At 52.5% G+C, this 17,568-nt stretch overlaps 1 protein-coding gene across 8 annotated transcripts in view; it reads right to left on the bottom strand.

Annotated features, from left to right (window-relative positions):
• The window catches only part of OTOF (otoferlin), a 272,506-nt gene that overhangs the window by 137,390 nt on the left and 117,548 nt on the right, over positions 1-17,568 (bottom strand). For all 8 annotated transcript variants that reach the window (XM_074989057.1, XM_074989051.1, XM_074989049.1 and 5 more), the window contains 6 exons: positions 12,867-12,993; positions 12,138-12,192; positions 11,539-11,670; positions 7,053-7,115; positions 5,380-5,464; positions 791-950 (listed from right to left, as the gene is read on the bottom strand). In XM_074989057.1, the coding sequence (XP_074845158.1) occupies positions 791-950; positions 5,380-5,464; positions 7,053-7,115; positions 11,539-11,670; positions 12,138-12,192; positions 12,867-12,993 (622 nt within the window). The remainder of the gene's footprint in view (positions 1-790; positions 951-5,379; positions 5,465-7,052; positions 7,116-11,538; positions 11,671-12,137; positions 12,193-12,866; positions 12,994-17,568) is intronic.

Below are 17,568 nucleotides of genomic sequence, written 5' to 3'. Positions count from 1 at the left end.
AAAAGCAGCCCTAAGACAGGGCTGTGCTGGGAACCAATCAAGGGGAAGGCTTGTGGCAGCCAATCAGAGTCCAGAAGGGCTGTATAAAAGAGATGGCTGAGCAAGGTGAAGGCACTTTTGCTGCAGCCCTGGAGGGAGAGGGACTGAGCTGTCTGCTAGAGTTGGATACCATGGGCAGCGTAGTGCTGGGGACCTGGCGGGAGAGCAATGCCCAGGCTGCAAGGCCTGAGGGTACCAAGCCGGCAGAAGGCAGCAAGTCCAACCCCTTGCCAATGGAGAGCAGCCATTTCAGACTGCAGTTTGCCCCTGGGGTTAGGACTAGTTGGACTGGCAGTGACCCACTGAGTCAAGTTGGGCATAGGGGCTTGGGGTTCCTGGGAGGGGAGGACCTCAGAGCATGGGGGAAGGGTTCTGTGGTCAGGGAGAGACACAGGACCAGGTATAAAGTGGAGAACAAACTGATGGGCACCTGTGGGTGAGACACCAGCCTGAAGAGGGTGTTCCGCTCTGTAGGCTGGATGAGCAAATTCCCCAAGTGACCAGCAAGAGGCATCGTGATGGTTAGTCCTGCCATTACACCCCGTTACAAATCCCTGAAAGCCACCCATCTAGCCCAAGGGGGTGCAGGTCACAAGGACGGTCTGTGAGCGGTGAGAGGTGCTAATGGCTGGAGGTGGCTGTGCCCAGCAGGAGAGCAGACTCCTTTTCCCCAGGCAGAGACAAAACCCAACAGGGAGAGACAACAGGTGGTTAGTTCTGAGGTGTTGAACCTGTCTCCGTAGCACCTCACCCTTCAATGTCGTCCTCGTCTGTCTCGTTGGCTTTGTGCGGCGTCTTGATATTGTCCCCTTTCCCCACCACGGCGATGTCGCACTTCAGGTAGCCTTTCAAGCCAGCCGTGATGTCCTCGGGGTCAGACAGGATGGCCCATTTGTGGTAAAACTGGTGCTCTGGAAGGCAGGCAAAGGCAGTCGCCAAAAGAAGGGTGTTACTTATGGGGTAGGAAGTGGTATGACCGTTTTCCACATCCTCCATGTGCGGCTGTGTCTCAGCTCCCGAGAGCACGAGGAATACAGATGGGTCTCTAGGCTTCTTAGTCTTATAGTTTTTCTCAAAGGGGAAAACCCCAAAGAACTTAGCTTGTAAAATACTACCTGCCCGTTTCCAGGCGCTCCAAGCCACACACAATCCCAGGGCTGGAAGAGACCTCAGGAGGTCTTCGAGTCCAGCCCTGTGACCAAACCAGGACCAACCCAACTACATCATCCCAGCCAGGGCTTTGTCAGCCAGGGACTTAAAACCCTCTAGGGATGGAGATCCCACCACCCTTCTTGGTAACACATTCCAGTGCTTCACCACCCTCGTCGTAAAATTGTTTTTCCTAACATCCAACCTAGACCTCGCCCACTGCAATTTGAGACCATTGCTCTTTGTTCTGCCATCTGTCACTACTGAGAACAGCCTCTCTCCATCCTCTGAAGGGCCCCCTTTCAGGAAGTTGAAGGCTGCTATCAAATCACCCCTCAGTCTTCTCTTCTGCCAACCAAACAAGCCCAAATCCCTCAGCTTCTCCTCGGAGATCATGTGCTTCAACCCCCTCATCATTTTGGTTGGCCTCCGCTGCACCTTCTCCAAGGCATTCACATCCTTTCTATACGGGTGGTGGGGGGAGGCAGAACTTGATGCTATACTCCAGATGTGGCCGCACCAGTGCCAAATGAAGGGGAGTATCACTTCTCTAGCTCTGCAGGCAACGCTTCTCCTAATGCACCCCAATATGCCACTAGCTTTCTTGGCTACCAGGGCATGCTGTTAACTCATATCTAGCCTCTCGTCCACCGTAACTCCCAGGTCCTTTTCTTCACCCTTTTCATGCTTGTTTATTTAGGGAACTACCTCAGGATTTTGTGTAGCACTCATAGCTTCTAAGGGGAGGAGACGCCCATGTGAGTGCCCTTGTGAAGTACACTTCACACCCTTTGGGCTGTTTCACCTGCATTCTGCCCACCAATCCAGCTCAGCCGGGACAATCTCTCACATGCTAAACCTCTGAGCAGCTTTGACAAGCTGCTGTCAGAATTTTATAAAACTCAATCTGCCACAAACTGGTTTCTTTCCTCCTCACCCCACACCTGGCATTTCTCCCCAGTTTCACCCCAGCACAGCTGCTGGATGGGTGAGATTCAAGCCTGGACATGAGCCAGTTGCTGGGTTGCTCTCTTGTGAAGTGCTGTGACTGGAGGTGGGAACTCCATAGAGACCCATTCTTAAGTACTGCCAGAGAAGAGTGATGTCCGTGGTATAAAGGGAGGCCAAGCCCCTGCAGGCGTAACCCCTTTCCACTGGGATGCAGCTGTTGGTCCCAGTCTTGGCATGCCCTTATTGTGCCTCAAAATCGCAGCATTGTGCTGTACAGAAACAAGTTATTTTAGACCAGTTTTAGAGGTTTCTTAAACATATTAGACGATATCACCTTCCAAGGCAGCTCACTGCAACTCAAGGGTCTAGGAACCCTTCCAACCCAGAGACCACTTCATGCCAACTGGCAGAAGTGACGGGGGAGGGGGCAGATATGGAGAGGGACCCCCGGGAGCTGATGTCTACATAGTAATAAGTCAAGGGTGGGATGTGAGGTCTCTAACACTAGACAGAACCAGGCTACTCATCATAACCAGTGTGAAATGAATGTAGGGGCTGGAGCACATGCCCCATGAGGAGAGGCTGAGGGATTTGGGCTTGTTTAGTTTACAGAAGAGAAGACTGAGGGGTGATTTAATAGCAGCCTTCAACTTCCTGAAGGGGAGCTCTAAAGAGGAGGGTGAGAAACTGTTCTCAGTGGTGTCAGATGGCAGAACAAGGAGTAATGGTCTGAAGTTACAAGGGCGGGAGGTGTAGGCTGGATATTAGGAAAAACTACTTCACCAGGAGGGTGGTGAAGCACTGGAATGTGTTACCTAGAGAGGTGGTGGAATCTCCATCTCTAGAGGTTTGTAAGTCCTGGCTTGACAAGGTCCTGGCTGGGATGATTTAGTTGGGGTTGATCCTACTTTGGGCAGGGGGCTGGACTCGATGACCCCCTGAGGTCCCTTCCAGCCCTGGGATTCTATGATTCTATGTCAGGATGGGGGTGAAAGTAACTTAATTTTTTACAGATACTCTTGTATTCCCTGCCCCCCCCGCCTCCCCTGATGGAAAGGAGGGGCGCAATATGACAGGACCTGCAAGAAACATCAGTGTAGGGGGAAGTGAGGGGGCTCAGGGCCAGAAGGTTGGGTGCCAGGGGTTGCAGGAGTCAGGGTCAGAGGGGTGAGGGGGAGTTCATGGAGCTGTGGGTGGTGCAGGAGTCAGGGCTGGGGGTGTGAGGAGGGGTTTGGGATGTTTGGGTGCAGTGGGGCTTTCCAGCTTGGAAGAGAGGAGACAGAGGGGGGGATTGAACAGAGGTCTGTGAAACCATGACCAGTGCAGAGAAAGTGAATGTGGAAAAGTTATTCACTTATTCCCACCGCCTGAGAACTAGGGGGTCACCCAAGGACATTAACATGCAGCTGGTCTAAAACAAACACAAGGAAGTATTTCTTCATGCAGCGCGCAATCAGCTTGTGAAGCTCCCTGCCAGGGGAGGTCAGGGGATTGGCCTGGTAAACCCGGGGTAGCAAGTCCAGCCCTTGAGGGGGCCTTTTGAGGCTCTGGGGCTGGTTAGATCGAAAAATCTCAGGGATGGTGATAGGTCCTGCTGTGAGGGCAGGGGGACTGGACTTGATGGCCTTGCAAGGTCCCTTCCAGTTCGATGAGACGTGTATATCTCCATGTTCCAAACCTTTGCAAGGCCTCTAGAGTATAAGGGGCTCAAAAAAGAGCTATACTAATCCACGGAGGACGGGTCCATCATTGGGTGTTAGGCAAGATGGACGGGGGTGGTCCGCTAGCCTCTGTTTGCCAGACGCTGGGAATGGGTGACTGGCTGATTCCCTGTTCTGTTCCCTCCCTGTGGGGCACCTGGCACTGGCCACTGTTGAATGACAGGGCACTGGGCTGCATGGACCTTTGGTCTTATCCATTATGGCTGGTCTTCTGTTAGATCAGCTTAGATGGGTTTTCACCGTTAACATCACTAAGGGATCCACATCAGCCCCAAGGTCTGAGAGAGACAAGGACGGGGAAGGGATATCTTTTATTGGACTGACTTCTTCTGGAGAGAAATATTCCCCCCCGCCCATCCCTTGTCTCTCTGACATCTACGCGCTGTGAGTCCAGCAGAGCGGTGACCCGGGGATGTGACAGCTAAGCTGAGGTGGTGTGGGCCTCGCTTCTCAGCCGCATGACTGGGAGGGGGAATGGAAGGTTAAGCTGCACATAAGGAGTCGGGGTGTCAGTACTCGTAGCAGCAATGCCTCGAAGTCAGGACCCTGGATAAGAAAACCCTGCAGTGTAAAGATCAGGGTCCCCATGAACAGCAGAGGCAGGGCACACTGAACAGGGACTGGCTCCTGCGAAGTAACCGAGCCCATCCCAAAACGCATGGCGCAAAGGCGCGGTAAGGCAAAAACGTCTGCAAAGGAGGAGGTGGTCTGTGGAACTTGGTGTGTGTGGGACACCCCAAGCCCAGCCCCTGCGCTGGAGCGATCGCTGGGGGCCAGATAGAGGAGTGGGGCTGAGGAGATGCAAAGTCAAACGGAGGCTGGGGGAGCCCGATTGCTGGATGACGTGCTCCCCCAAGCGGGAAGGATCAACAAGTGTATCGTTCCTGTGGGAACGGAGTGGTGCGTCGCTAACCACTGTCAGTCGCCTGTGGACTGAGCCAGGGCCTCTGGGGGAGGGCCGTGCGTTGGGGCATGCCTATCGCTCACACGTGGGGGGACCACGCAGCCCGAGCAGGCTGGGGGCAGGGCTTGAATTGCCGGGGACGGGTGGGTTGAGGGAGCTGAGCCCTGGCGGATGCACAAAGGGCCCATGGGAGGGAGGCCCTGGAAAGCCCTGAGAGGTGTTGCCACCTGCCCTGTCGACTGGAGGGATGTGCAAAACTAAGTCCCAGTCATAATGGTTCTTGTTGCGCATGCGCACAAACACACACTGAGGGCAGAATGCAGGTGGTCCGACCTTTCTTCAACAGACCTAGAGTGCAGCTGCTTCTGTTGGGGATATGGCATAAACTAATCACGCCATGGGCTGGGAACAGCGTGATGGTCTTGTCGACACGTCGCTGGTGAGCACAACAACCATCTCCAAGACGCGCCGATAAAACCCTCAGCCCCGCCCCCTTCCCTCCATTTAAACAGACCCCCTCAGAGGCCACGCTGACCCCTCAGTTCACAACTTGGGGGCTGAGCGCAGAGCTTTCTCCAGGCATGCCCCCCCCCACCCCCAGTCACGGCTTCGTACCCGGCTGCGTGTAAACGGTTCCAACGTCCATCTTGAAGGAGCCCACCAAGGTCCCGCTGCGGAGGAGGTTCTTTGAGTGGATCACCTGTCAATCGACACAGGCCAATGCAAGTCAGAATGGGCAGAGCTGCTGTCGTGCCCCGCTGGGTGGGGAGCGGGACAGCGGGTCCCGGGGTAAGGAGTCAGCCGCCCCCGTCTGGCAATGTCACAGACTGGAGGGGTGCGGGTGTTCTCCTTGGTCTCTCTCGAGCGTGTGCCAAACACGGCCAAACCTGGCACCTCTGCCGAGGAGCCGCAAGGCAGGAGGCTGCTACGGCTCAGCACCGAGGCGCGTGAGCAGAGCGGTGTTTGCCTGCTCAGGTGGGATATGGCTGGATTTTAAAATGAACATGAGAACTACTGTTGTAACCACTGTCCTGGTTTCGCACCAACTGGAGCGCGAAGGGAGCCAAGTGAGGTGTCTAATGCAAGCTGGTGATTCACTTAATCTGTTTATCCTGCTTCTGTGTCTGTGTTGTTTTTGTATGTGAAGTTATAGATATTGGCTCTGTACTTGTAGGCAAAGTTAGGACACAATAGGAGGGGGGCAGCCTGCTGTGAAAGAACACCTAGCCAGGGAAAGCGCAGGGGGTTCTAATCCACGCTCAGGAATGTTGTTGGGACGTGTCGTCTGACCATGCTGCCAAGGGCGGAAAGCCTCAAAGAAGGATAGGATAGACAGGTGACCACAGCAGGTAGTTCACCATTGAGTGAACCAAAAGGAGGGTCTTTCCTCCACATGGGCAAGTCTATAAAAGGATTCTGGGCAGTCACCATTCTGCCATCAACCTCCATCATGCCTGCAGCTTGCAGGAACTGAGCCTAGAAGGATTGCTGATCCATCCTAACAGGGGACATATTTCCAGAGACCATCATGATACCAAGGAATTTATGACTGATGTGTGTAAATTATTGCTTTAACTTTTTCATCCTATTCGGTCTTTCTTTTATTAGTAAATGTTTAGATTCCAAAGGATTGGCCCAGCGTGTTATTTTTGAAAAGATCTAAGTAAATATTGACCCAGGAATGTGGCTGGTCCCTTTGGGGGCTGGAAAGACCTGTGTGCATTTGGTGAGATTGGTTTTCATAACCTCTCATCTGTGTGAGGAGAGATACTGGGTGTAGCACAAGGAAAGCTGGAGTACTTGAAGGATTTGCTTGTGCAACTTCTGGCTAGCCAGGACGGCAGCAGAGGTGTCTTCGTGACTGGTCTGGTTGCCTTAAGTAAAGGAACTCCAGTCTGGGCCGTAAGTGACCTGATTTTAAGCAATTTATCAAGGTTTGGCTGTCTTAGCAGTGCCCAGGAAACCTCCTGTGTATTACACCAGGACCAGAAAAGTGGGATGGGGCTGAGGTGAACCAGCTGGGATAAAGGTGCTGAGACTGGAACTTCAGCCTGTGCTTTAGTCCATGAGTGAGCCCTGCCTGGAATAATGGAGAGCCCTGGGCTAGCAGAAGGGGCTGTGGGCCAGGACCGAGGGACACTGGCAAAGCTTTTGGTGAGGGTAGCTGGTACAGCATCTGCCAGCTGCTCCTTCCTTCCCTCTCCCCCAGGCTGGCCAAACGGGCTCTTTCCGGCCACGCTCTGAGAGGGCCGTGAGGAGGTGGCAGCCGCACGCACTCACACGCTTACCGACAGCTTGATGATTTTATCGAACATGACGTCCGGGGGCACGTGGAAATCGAAGACGAAGTACTGCAAAGGAAAGGAGAGAACCGTAAGGGCTGGGGACAAAGGAACCATCAAGATGGCCGCCAACAACCATCCCGCACTCGCGGAGATGACAAGCCCTGGCGACGCTACACAGGTGATGCAGCTGCTGGAGAGAGGCGGCATGGAGAACGTGATTTGCTGTGATAATGAAATGGTGGGGGAAGGATCGGTAAACTCAACACCGAGCACTTCTTGCTCCAGCATGCTGAGCCGGGCTGGGCTTACCCGTACGCGGAATAAGCAGCCACGTAGGGCACTGAAAGAGTTGAGTGTTTTTGCCAACCCACCTGCCACTTCCTCTCTGTGCTCTGTGGCTCGGCTTCTTCCGGAGAGGCTCTAGCTTGTTTTAAAGTATAGCTCAGTGGTTTGAGCATCAGCCTACTAAACCCAGGGTTGTGAGCTCAGCCCTTGGGGGGCCTGTTAGGGGTCTGGGGCAAATAGATTAAAAAAAAATCTGTCAGGGAGGGTGCTTGGACCTGCCCAGAGAGCAGGGGACTGGACTCAGTGACCTCCCTTCCAGCTCTATGAGATGTGCATATCCCCAAAGGGAAAAAAACACCAGCGCTATTTGGAGAACCTGTGAAAGGGCCATCCTCGTGGTAAGGAAGCCATTTAATGGGAACTGGCCAGGCTCGGGCGTATGCTGTCATTTTCTGAGTTTATTGAAAGTTTACTGAGGAAGTGGGTCTTACCCACAAAAGCTCATTGCCCGATAAATGTGTTAGTCTTTCAGGTGCTGCAGGATTGCTGGTTTGAGTTTACTGTGTGAGGGGGCAGGACCGTAGCCTAAAAATTGCTTTTAAATATTTCATTAGCATGTTGCTGAAGATGACAAAGTCACATCTCCAAAAACTCATCCCACTCCCACCATGACAGGCACAAAGGCACCAGTTTAACAGTACTACGTATGGCTCCAGGCATCCGAAGGGCGGCCTGAGTCTGAGGGTATTGGCTGCCTCCCTCTCAGGAGCCAGGGCTTTGTGGCGTTTTCGCTCCTCCTTGTCACACGCGGACACAATGCCTGGGACTGACGCTGTTACCCCCACGACCCTGTCCAAAAGCGGGGCCTGCAGCAGAACTGGGCTCAGCTGAGCTAACGGCACAGCTGGACTGCCCTGTGGTGCCTGAGGGGAGGAAGCATCAGCTGCATTTGTGCGTGGCTACAGTGGCTCCTGTGCCTGTTTCTTTCCAGCCTTCCCTCGCTCTGGTTCCGAGCCGTGGCACTGGAACCTGACTCCACTGGTAAAACCCCCGGGGGCTACACCCTGCAGCCAGGCAAACAACAGCCAGCTGTCACCCAGCAGCAGCTGTAACTCGCTCGCACTCCATTGCCCCCGACCTGTGGTGGACACAGACCACGGGAGGTCCTGCTTCAAAGGGTGTGACAGGCAGCAGCCTCCTGGCTCCTGATTGGCTCCCCAGCCTATATAAGGGGTGATACAAGATGTGTCTTATTAGGTCTTTCTAAATTGGCTTCAGCTATAGCTTGCTTCGGACTTTTCCTCCAGACTCTGGCCCTGAACCCTGACTCAGACTCAGACTCAGACTCCTTGGTGTTAGCCCTGGGCTGGACTTTGGCCACTAACTCTGTAGCCTTTGCTAGCTTACAGGCCTATAGAAGTGACTGTAGTCTGATCGCGGTAGTTTGATTAAGGCTTTGCTTTCATATACCCACATGTCAAGAAGCCGTTATAGAATGGCTAACTTGGGCCCAGGGGAGGCCTGTTTTTCCTCTCAGCAGTAACGCAAGCAGCCTGCCGGTCAGACCTGGCACAAGGGGCTTTTTGCAGAATTTTTCTTTTTCCCCGGTTATAGGAAAAGTTAAGGTTAAAATAGCAACTTTGAGTTATCTGCATCAATCCTCGCTGCCTGCGTCACTGTCCTCTATCATGTAGTGTCCAAGCTTTCCCCACCGACCTCTTACTGGAAAGGTGTGATGGCCATACCCTAATTCGAGTAGAGGTCACAGAATGGTGTTTTTGTTGACCTCTGCCGGAAGTTGGTATGGGATACGGGCAGGGGGTACAACCCCAAGTTAAGGTCACCAAGTAACGTGGGGTACTTTGGGGAATTCTAAGGAACCAAAGCCTAACTGAGCATCAGTATTTAAGCTCTGTGAGGTAAAACGGTACAAGAACCCCTCGCTGCATGTGGCAGGAGGCGCAGTACAGAATTTGTACCCATGATGTGCCTAGCACCTTGCCAGAGCTGTTATCTGCTGCTATTGCTCTTCTGAGAAAAGCCTTTGTTTTCCTATTCTTTGACTTTGTATTCCACCCACGGCAATAACCCCTCCCTCGCCCACCAAAGCGAGCAGGCCTCGGCTTCTGGCAGTCTGGGGGAGTCAGTGAGTACTGTACTCTGCTTGTAGATGCTAAGCTGACACCACAGCTACAGTTGGTGAAGTGAATTGTATTAGCTGTCTTAGCACTGTTAAGTACGAATCTGTTTCTAACCAGATGTTAACTGTATTTGACATCTTTCAAAACAACAAAGCAGTCCAGTAGCACTTTAAAGACTAACAAAATAATTTATTAGGTGTTATTTATTTATTAGGTGTTATTTTGTTAGTCTTTAAAGTGCTGCCGGGCTGCTTTTTTGTTTTGATAGTATATAGACTAGCACGGCTCCCTCTCTGTTACTATTTGACGTCTTTCAGGTTGTATCTGTTACTTGCTGCTTTGATGCTGTCATGCTGCTAAAATAAACAAACCAGCAGCCTGTGGAATCACAGGGTTTCTGGAAATCTCACCTCAAGCCCAGGGCAAACTCTGTCCCAGGTTATAATGTTAACCAGGGAAAGGTGCGAATCTTTAATCTCTAATTTTTTACGTCAGATTGGCAAGCATTCCCAAATCCACAAATTCCCACAAAATTCCCTGTGGTTAACAGCTCCTCGGCGACTCTCAGTCTCAGGTTTCACCCTGCTCTGGCCCTGGGTCGTGTCTGCCTTTGTCAGGGTCCTTACACTGGGCTCTGATTCATAAGCATGGCCACAATGGGTCAGATCAAAGGTCTGTCTAGCTCAGTGTCCTGTCTGCTGACAGTGGTGAGTGCCAGGTGCCCCAGCGGGAATGAACAGAACAGGGAATCATCAAGTGATCCATTCCCCGTCGCCCTTTCCCAGCCCAGACAAACAGAGACTAGGGCACCATTCCTACCCATCCTGGTAAAGAGCCACTGATGGACCAAACCTCCATGAATTTATCTGGCTCTCTTTCAAACCCTGTTATAGTTCTGGCCTTCACAGTCTCCTGCGGTGAGGAGTTCCGCAGGTTGAGTGTGCGCTGTGAGAGCAAATCTTTCCTTTTCTCCATTTTAAACCTGCTGCCTGTTACTTCTATCTGACGGCTCCTGGTTCTAGTGGTATGAGAAGGAGTTCTTCCTTATCTCATTCCTGGCTATTGATTCCTGCCCCAACCAGGCACTCGCACAGGGGCACGTCTGTTCAGAGCAGCCAGACCTGGGTCAGGTGCTGCCTTATTAATCTGGAAAGACCTCAGCCAAGCAAGCCCGTTTCTGTAGGGCTGACACGCCCTGAAGAGCCAGTGTTCTGCTGGAACATGAGGCTGGTCCTGTGGTCTGTCCTGCCCTGGGCAGCCAGTCCCACCTAGCCCGTGGCACAGTACTACAGGGGCCTGTAATTCCAAGTATTTGGCCATTGGGCAGCCAAGTGGCAGTTCTCTGGCTAGAGGAAGAGCTGGTCAGATTGCACCTGGACACTTCCGAGCCTGGACTATTGCCAGTTCAGTCCCCTGAGGTGGCCTGTGATGAAGTGGGGGGTGTGAGGATTTTATTCCCCTGTTCAGGTTGCTTGTGTTTCGCGATGCTCTGTAGTAACACCAGCTGAGGGCCTCAGTTTCGCTGGGCACAGCATCAGGGCATAGGGATCAGGGGAGTTTCAGGGTGATGACTTCTCACACGTAGGCGAGGGGGCTCCATGCTCTTTGTAACCTACGCAACTAGGTAAGAGGTGATACCTTTCTTCCCCAGGAAACAGGACAAAGGCAAGAGAAGGAAAACTGGGCTGGGCGGTGGGGCAATCTCCTCTGGCTGGAGAGGGAGGAAGGGGGCCAGGGCTCTGGCTTGGGGTCCCCTCTGGGCCCCTCTCCCCAAGATGGATGCTTCTGATGGCTGCTGGCTCCTGTGCTGACAGGTCTGTTCTATGCTGTGTCCCTGTCGCCTAATAAACCTGTTCTCCCTGCTGATGGAGAGCCATGTCTGCCTGCGGGTGCGGGGCAGGGCCTGGGGACCCCTTACTGTGTGACATGGGCCTGTACATATTAATGGCTGGATCCCACCCTTCTCTTCTGCTAACTCTGAGTGAAGAAGGCAAACTCCCAGCTCTGTCTGTTCTCTTCATCCAGCGACGCCAGGAGCCAGGTCTGGTGAGAGGCCAGCTCACCTCATTGTAGTAGGGGCAGTTGGTTGACTCCTTCATGGAGGTGTATTTCTTCTCTTCCCCCACTTCTACGCACACCACGGGGTCCATGTTCAGCCCCACCAGCTGCCGGGCCTCGATGACCGTGATGCTCACCTGGGGAAGGAGATATGGACACCCATCTTTGCGAGAGACAAGTTGGTTGCTTCTCCGCGGTATCCGCTGGCCTGCGTTAGTCGGCTGAGGTGAGATCAGGGCTGACGGGAAGGTGGCAGAATGACAGCCCTGGAGATTCCAGGCAGGGTCAGCTCACCTACCACGCTGCTGCTTCCCTTGGCAGCTGGCGTGCACCGTTTCCTCACCCGTGTGCAATCAGTTCCCCGCCCACCCTGAGACCGGCAAAGCAAATGGCTGAGTTCAGAGCCTCCCCACAGGTCAACGTGGCCAGAGGGACCCAGGGGGTTAGAGAAACAAAGGAAAGGCCTGGAACAAACGTTCTCAGGGTGTCTGTCCCTCTCCTGCCCCCTTTCAATCTTCCCCACTGGGCATTCTGCCCCCACATCCCACCTCTAGCCCCCGGAGCACGTGAAGGACAGGAAAGAGGTCACAGCGGCCCCACGTACTTGGTAATCCATTGGCCGGCCGGCGCTGGGCTCCATTTTAATGTCAGGCTTTGACCTTTGAAGGGGGAAAAGAATCAATTGTCATAAAACAAAGATATGAGCAGCACGTTCTCTTGAGTGTCTCATAGAATCAGAAGATTAGGGCTGGAGGAGACCTCAGGAGGTCATTGAGTCCAACCCCTGGCTTAAATCAGGGCCAGCTCCAACTAAGTCACCCAGCTGGGGCTCTGTCAAACCTGGCCTCTCTCTCTGGATCCAGGTTGTGTCTGCACTGTGTGATATTTTGGACGATACCATTCATGCAGCCACAGCGTTGCAAAACGAAGCGTTCACATGAACCAATAATAGCTGTGCTTTGTTCACAGGCATTCATTTTCAACCTTGAAGGTCAGGGGTTTGACAAAAGTCATTAGCACAGCTGGAATTATTAGTTCAAGGGACAAGACCTTTTATTTTGACTTTTCGTGCGTGGCAGTGTGAACGCGCTGTTTTTTTCAGAGGGGGGAGTGTTTTTTTATGCAAAAAAAAGCCCCAAAAGTGTAGACAAGCCCTAAGCAAAATGAAACCCCCAAGTTTTGCCTTCTGCATGTGGCAAAATACCAGGCAGGTCTTTAAAGAGCCACCCCGATAGCAGTTCTCGCTCTTCATCCCCTTGAAGATAGGAGGGGTGGGCAGCTGGACGGAGGGATGTTGCTTTCTGTCTTTCCCTAGCTCAGGTCCTTCCCTCACCTCTTATTTGACACATTGGTGGTCACAGCTGTGACTGAAGCCAGAGAGATGGTGTCTGGGTCGAGGCCTCCTCCGAGCCGCATGGCTTTCCGGTCCAGGTCTTCTGTCTCTAGAACGGCCGGTTCATCTGGTGGATGCACATGAACACAGACAAAAGAACGACTTTCCCCAGTGCCGGTGTCTCCCCCAGAGAACCGTCTGTTAAATACCAAATGGCTCAGTGAAGGCCAGTCAGTGCTCCCATTCCTCCAACCCCGGCATGAAAAGGCCAGTGTCACTGCGCCACTTTACAGGCCCTGGGTTGCAAACTGCAGGAATGGAGGTATGCTTCCATTAGGAGAGGCTCTGTCATTACAGCAGCTAGAGAAGGCTACAAAGAGCAGGAGGACCCAGAGGTGGATGGAGGAGATGGGCTCCTTATTGCATACGCTCGTTTCTCTCTCACTGCTCAGAACTTGCAGGGTCAGGAAGAATTTTCTCTGAGGTTACACCATGGCTCAGGTGGATGTACAGGGGCAGGTAGGGATCCCCAGGACTCCCCAAAAGCAGCTGGCATCGGCCACAGCTACAGAAGCAAACCAGACTTCATGGACTGAGCCTGAGTGGCACAAAGAGGGATACAAGCGGTTCCCATGTACTATGAGGTGAGATGCTGAAGGGGGCGGACCGTTGGTTTGTTTGGATGTGGCAGAAGGTGGAACACCACAGTAGATCACAGCTGTTTCAGATGGGGAAACACTTCATCCCTTTCCCCCAGGCTTGCTCCCTACCGGGCATGTCTTATCCTGTCTAGTTTGAAATGTCTCCTGCAAAGGGACCTTCTTCTGCCACTTCCCCCAGGAGCGTATCTACAGCCTAACCCGTCTGTCGCTCTGTGTTGGAGAGTGCCCTGATGTTTATGTTTTCCTATTCCTCATCATGGTCCCTAATTAAATACCCCAGCACCTTGATAAATGATTCCCCTCCCTCCTGGGGATCTACAGCTTTCAGAAGCCCACTGGCATGTCTCCGCTAAGCCACCATTTAGCCATGCCTGGTGGGTGCATGTGAAGCGTCTGGATACCCCTACGTGGGATAGTTAACCACCCATAGGTGTGTAGGTTACACACTGTCTGCTCCAGCCTGGGATGCTGGATAAGGACTGCTGGCCAGGTCTGGTGCAGAATGGGGCAGGATCCCAAGCAGCGGGAGGAGGGAAAGAAGGTGAGCTGCCGCATTCGATGACCCATTGGTCCATTTATTCACACTGGCCAGCCCGGTGCCCCTCTTCCCCTCCTGGTTCCATTGCAAAAGGGGTTGAATGAGACGTCGCTAACCTGTTGTGTGACTGTCTCATGACTGGATATGGAAGCCATTCCATTTGCCCAGTGTATCTACTGGCACCAAAATATTGCGCCGGGGGTGCGGGGCGTGTGAGGTGTCTAATGAAAGCTGAGGAGGCCCTGAATGTGTGTATGCTACTTACCTGCCTGTGTCGTGTCTGTAGGTAGAGTGATGGGTTTCAGCTCCGCACTCGTATTAACATTGTTTTCGTGCTCAGATTCACAATGGGAGGTGTGAACACAGCCTCAGACAGGATAAAGGGCTTAACAGAGGCTCAGACATGTGGGACTTGTCAGTGGAGTGCAGCCCTCTGGTCAGGTGACTTTGGGCTGAGCAAAGGAACTGAAATCTGATGCCCAGACATCCTTTCCACCTGCCGTGTAGATGACTGGGGCGTGCTGGCAAATCCAGCCACCAATGGCATTTTGCCACAGCGGCTCACCTGGTCAGATGGCATTGACCCTCACGGGGCTATTGGAAAAAGAAAGGGCTTCCCCCGCCCCAACCCCCCGAGGGGAAAACTATAAAAGGGGCCTAGGAGCATCCATCCTGGAGAGCAGTCCTTTGTCTTGAGAAAGTCTTTTGACCTTGTTCCTGTTCCAAGGACCCATGTTCAGCATGCTGACCCCAGCATGCAGCTGGCCAAATCTACAATTCTCCAGTAGTTAAAACTATGTAATCTGGAATCTTACCCTGATGGGGTGAACCTTCAGAGACTTTCAAGAACCGGCACAGAACATTGCTGGCCTGCATCAATAGCTGGAATTGATGTGTGCAAAGCATTGCTTTGAGAATTTTTCTCTCTTACCCTGTTCTTTCTTTTTTGTTAGTGAATGTTTAGATTTTAGAGTCTAAATGATCTGGCTTTTGTGCTGTGATTTGGGTAAGATCCGAATATATATTGGCCGGGGTCTGTGGCTGGACCCTTTCGGGCTCAGGAGAATCTGTGTGGAGTCGGTGAAATAGGTTTTAAGAACCGCTCATCTGAGTCCAGGCTTGTTGGTCTGGGCTGGTGTAGCAGCTGGGAAGTCTGTGGGTTTGCTCTGTGTGGCTTCTGGCTGGCCAGGGGGGTTGGCAGAGGTACTTTTGTGGCTAATTGGATTTGCCTTAGTGAGAAGGAAATCCCAGCCTGGGGCTGTAAGTGGCCCAATTTTAAGCAAAGATACTCTGGATTGATTTCTCTAGCTGTGCTCAGAAGCCCTGTCATATTACAGTGACGGTATCTGCTTGGCTTACACATGAATGCTCCAACCCCTAGTGAAAAGGTAAGTACCGCACAGTGTATTTTGATATTAACACAATGTACGCCAAGCGACCTTGTAATCACTGCAACATACCCAGCTCCTGGCCTCTCAGTGCCACCACAGAGGCTTCGTGGTAATTACACCTGAGCCTACTGAGGTATTGGCTAGTTGAGCCTGCTACAGCCCTCCTGAGCTGCCAGGACTAGGTAAGCAGAGAGGACTCACAAGGCCTCTTCAGTGGGTAACACAGAGCTACAGTTTGGGGGAGCAAAAGATGGGTGGCAGTGTTTCCTCTAGTTTGTCGCTATCCCTGAGCAGAATCACAGAATCACAGAATCAAAGGGCTGGAAGGGACCTCAGGAGCCCATGTAGTCCAGCCCCCTGCTTCAAGCAGGATCAACCCCCACTAAGTCATCCCAGACAGGACCTTGTCAAGCCGGGACTTAAAAACCTCAACGGATGGAGAATCCACCACCTCTCTAGGCAACGCATTCCAATGCTTCACCACCCGCCTGGTGAAGTAGTTTTTCCTAATATCCAACCTACAACTTTCCCTCTTCAACTTCAGACCATTCGTCCTTGTTCTGCCACCTGACACCACTGAGAACAGTTTCTCACCCTCCTTTTTAGAGCTCCCTTTCAGGAAGTTGAAGGCTGCTATTAAATCACCTCTAAGTCTTCTCTTCTGTAAACTAAACAAGCCCAAATCCCTCAGCCTCTCCTCATAGGTCTTGTGCTCCAGACTCTTAATCATTTTTGTTGCCCTTCACTGAACCTGCTCCAGCAAATCCACATCCTTTTTATACTGGGGGGCCCAAAACTGGACACAATATGCCAGATGTGGCCTCACCAGTGCCGAATGAAGAGGAATAACTACTTCTCTAAAACAGCAACGAAGGGTCCTGTGGCACCTTATAGACTAATGGAAAAGTTTTGAGCATGAACTTTCGTGAGCACAGACTCACTTCATCAGTGAGTCTGTGCTCACGAAAGCTCATGCTCAAAACTTTTCTGTTAGTCCATAAGGTGCCACAGGACCCTTTGTTGCTGTTACAGATCCAGACTAACACGGCTACCCCTCCGATACTTCTCTAGATCTGCTTGAAATGCTCCTCCTAATGCACCCTAGCATGCTGTTAGCCTTCTTGGCTACAAGGGCACACTGTTTACTCATATCCAGCCTTTCATGCACCATAACCCTTAGGTCCCTTTCCATCGTACTGCTGCTGAGCCAGTCGGTCCCCAGCCTGTAACAATGTTTGGGATTCTTCCGCCCCAGGTGTAGGACTCTACACTTCTCCTTGTTGAACCGCATCAGACTTCTTGTGGCCCAGTCCTCCAATTTATCCAGGTCCCTCTGGATTCTCTCTCTACCCTCGAACAAATCTACCTCTCCCCCTAGAATACATTTTGCTATGTGCACTGAGGCATGTACGGATAAGCACCACCATAGAAACACAGGCTGCCAGCTGCGGGTGGCTGTGGGCGCCCCGCTAATCAGCTGGGCAGCACCTGACTCTATCCTGGGTGGCTGCCTGCCCAAGAGCTCAGCTTATGGGGAACGCTGTTGGATGAGGACAGGATATCACTCTGTGATACCCAACACAGATGCAGCACATGGGGCTCAGCCCCCCCAGCCCAGGTATGGCAACAGCCAAGAAAAGATTGGGCTCTAGACGCAGCCTGCTCTCACCAGTGCATCCTGCCCAGAGATCAATGCTTGACATGTCCCAGTGTCTGAGCTGCCACAGGGGGCAGCAGCCCAGGTGTGCGCCAATATCGAATTTCAATAGCTCCTTCCCTGGCCAAGCCTCTAACCCTAGAAATGTAGGTCTGGGAGGGACCTCATCTAGTCCAGTCCTCTGCACTCGGGGCAGGATTAATTAGATCCTCTCTGCCAGGTGTGTGTCTGACCTGCTCTTAAAATCCTCTAGGGATGGAGATGCCACAAGCTCTCTCAGCCGTTTGTTACAACTTTGCCAAGAATTTAACCCTTGCTGCAATTCAAGCCCGTTGCTTCTTGCCCTCTCCTGAGAGGTTAATAAAACAATTTTTCACCCTCCTCCCTGTAACAACCTTTTATGTCTCATCTTTTTACCACCTACTCTCCTGCTGCTTTTCCCTGTTGTCATGTG

This window comes from Carettochelys insculpta, chromosome 3 (genome assembly GCF_033958435.1).
Source record: "Carettochelys insculpta isolate YL-2023 chromosome 3, ASM3395843v1, whole genome shotgun sequence".
Lineage (NCBI taxonomy): Eukaryota > Metazoa > Chordata > Testudines > Carettochelyidae > Carettochelys > Carettochelys insculpta.
The sequence above is the reverse complement of the archived record's forward strand: the minus strand, read 5'-3'. Positions and strand labels throughout refer to the sequence as shown.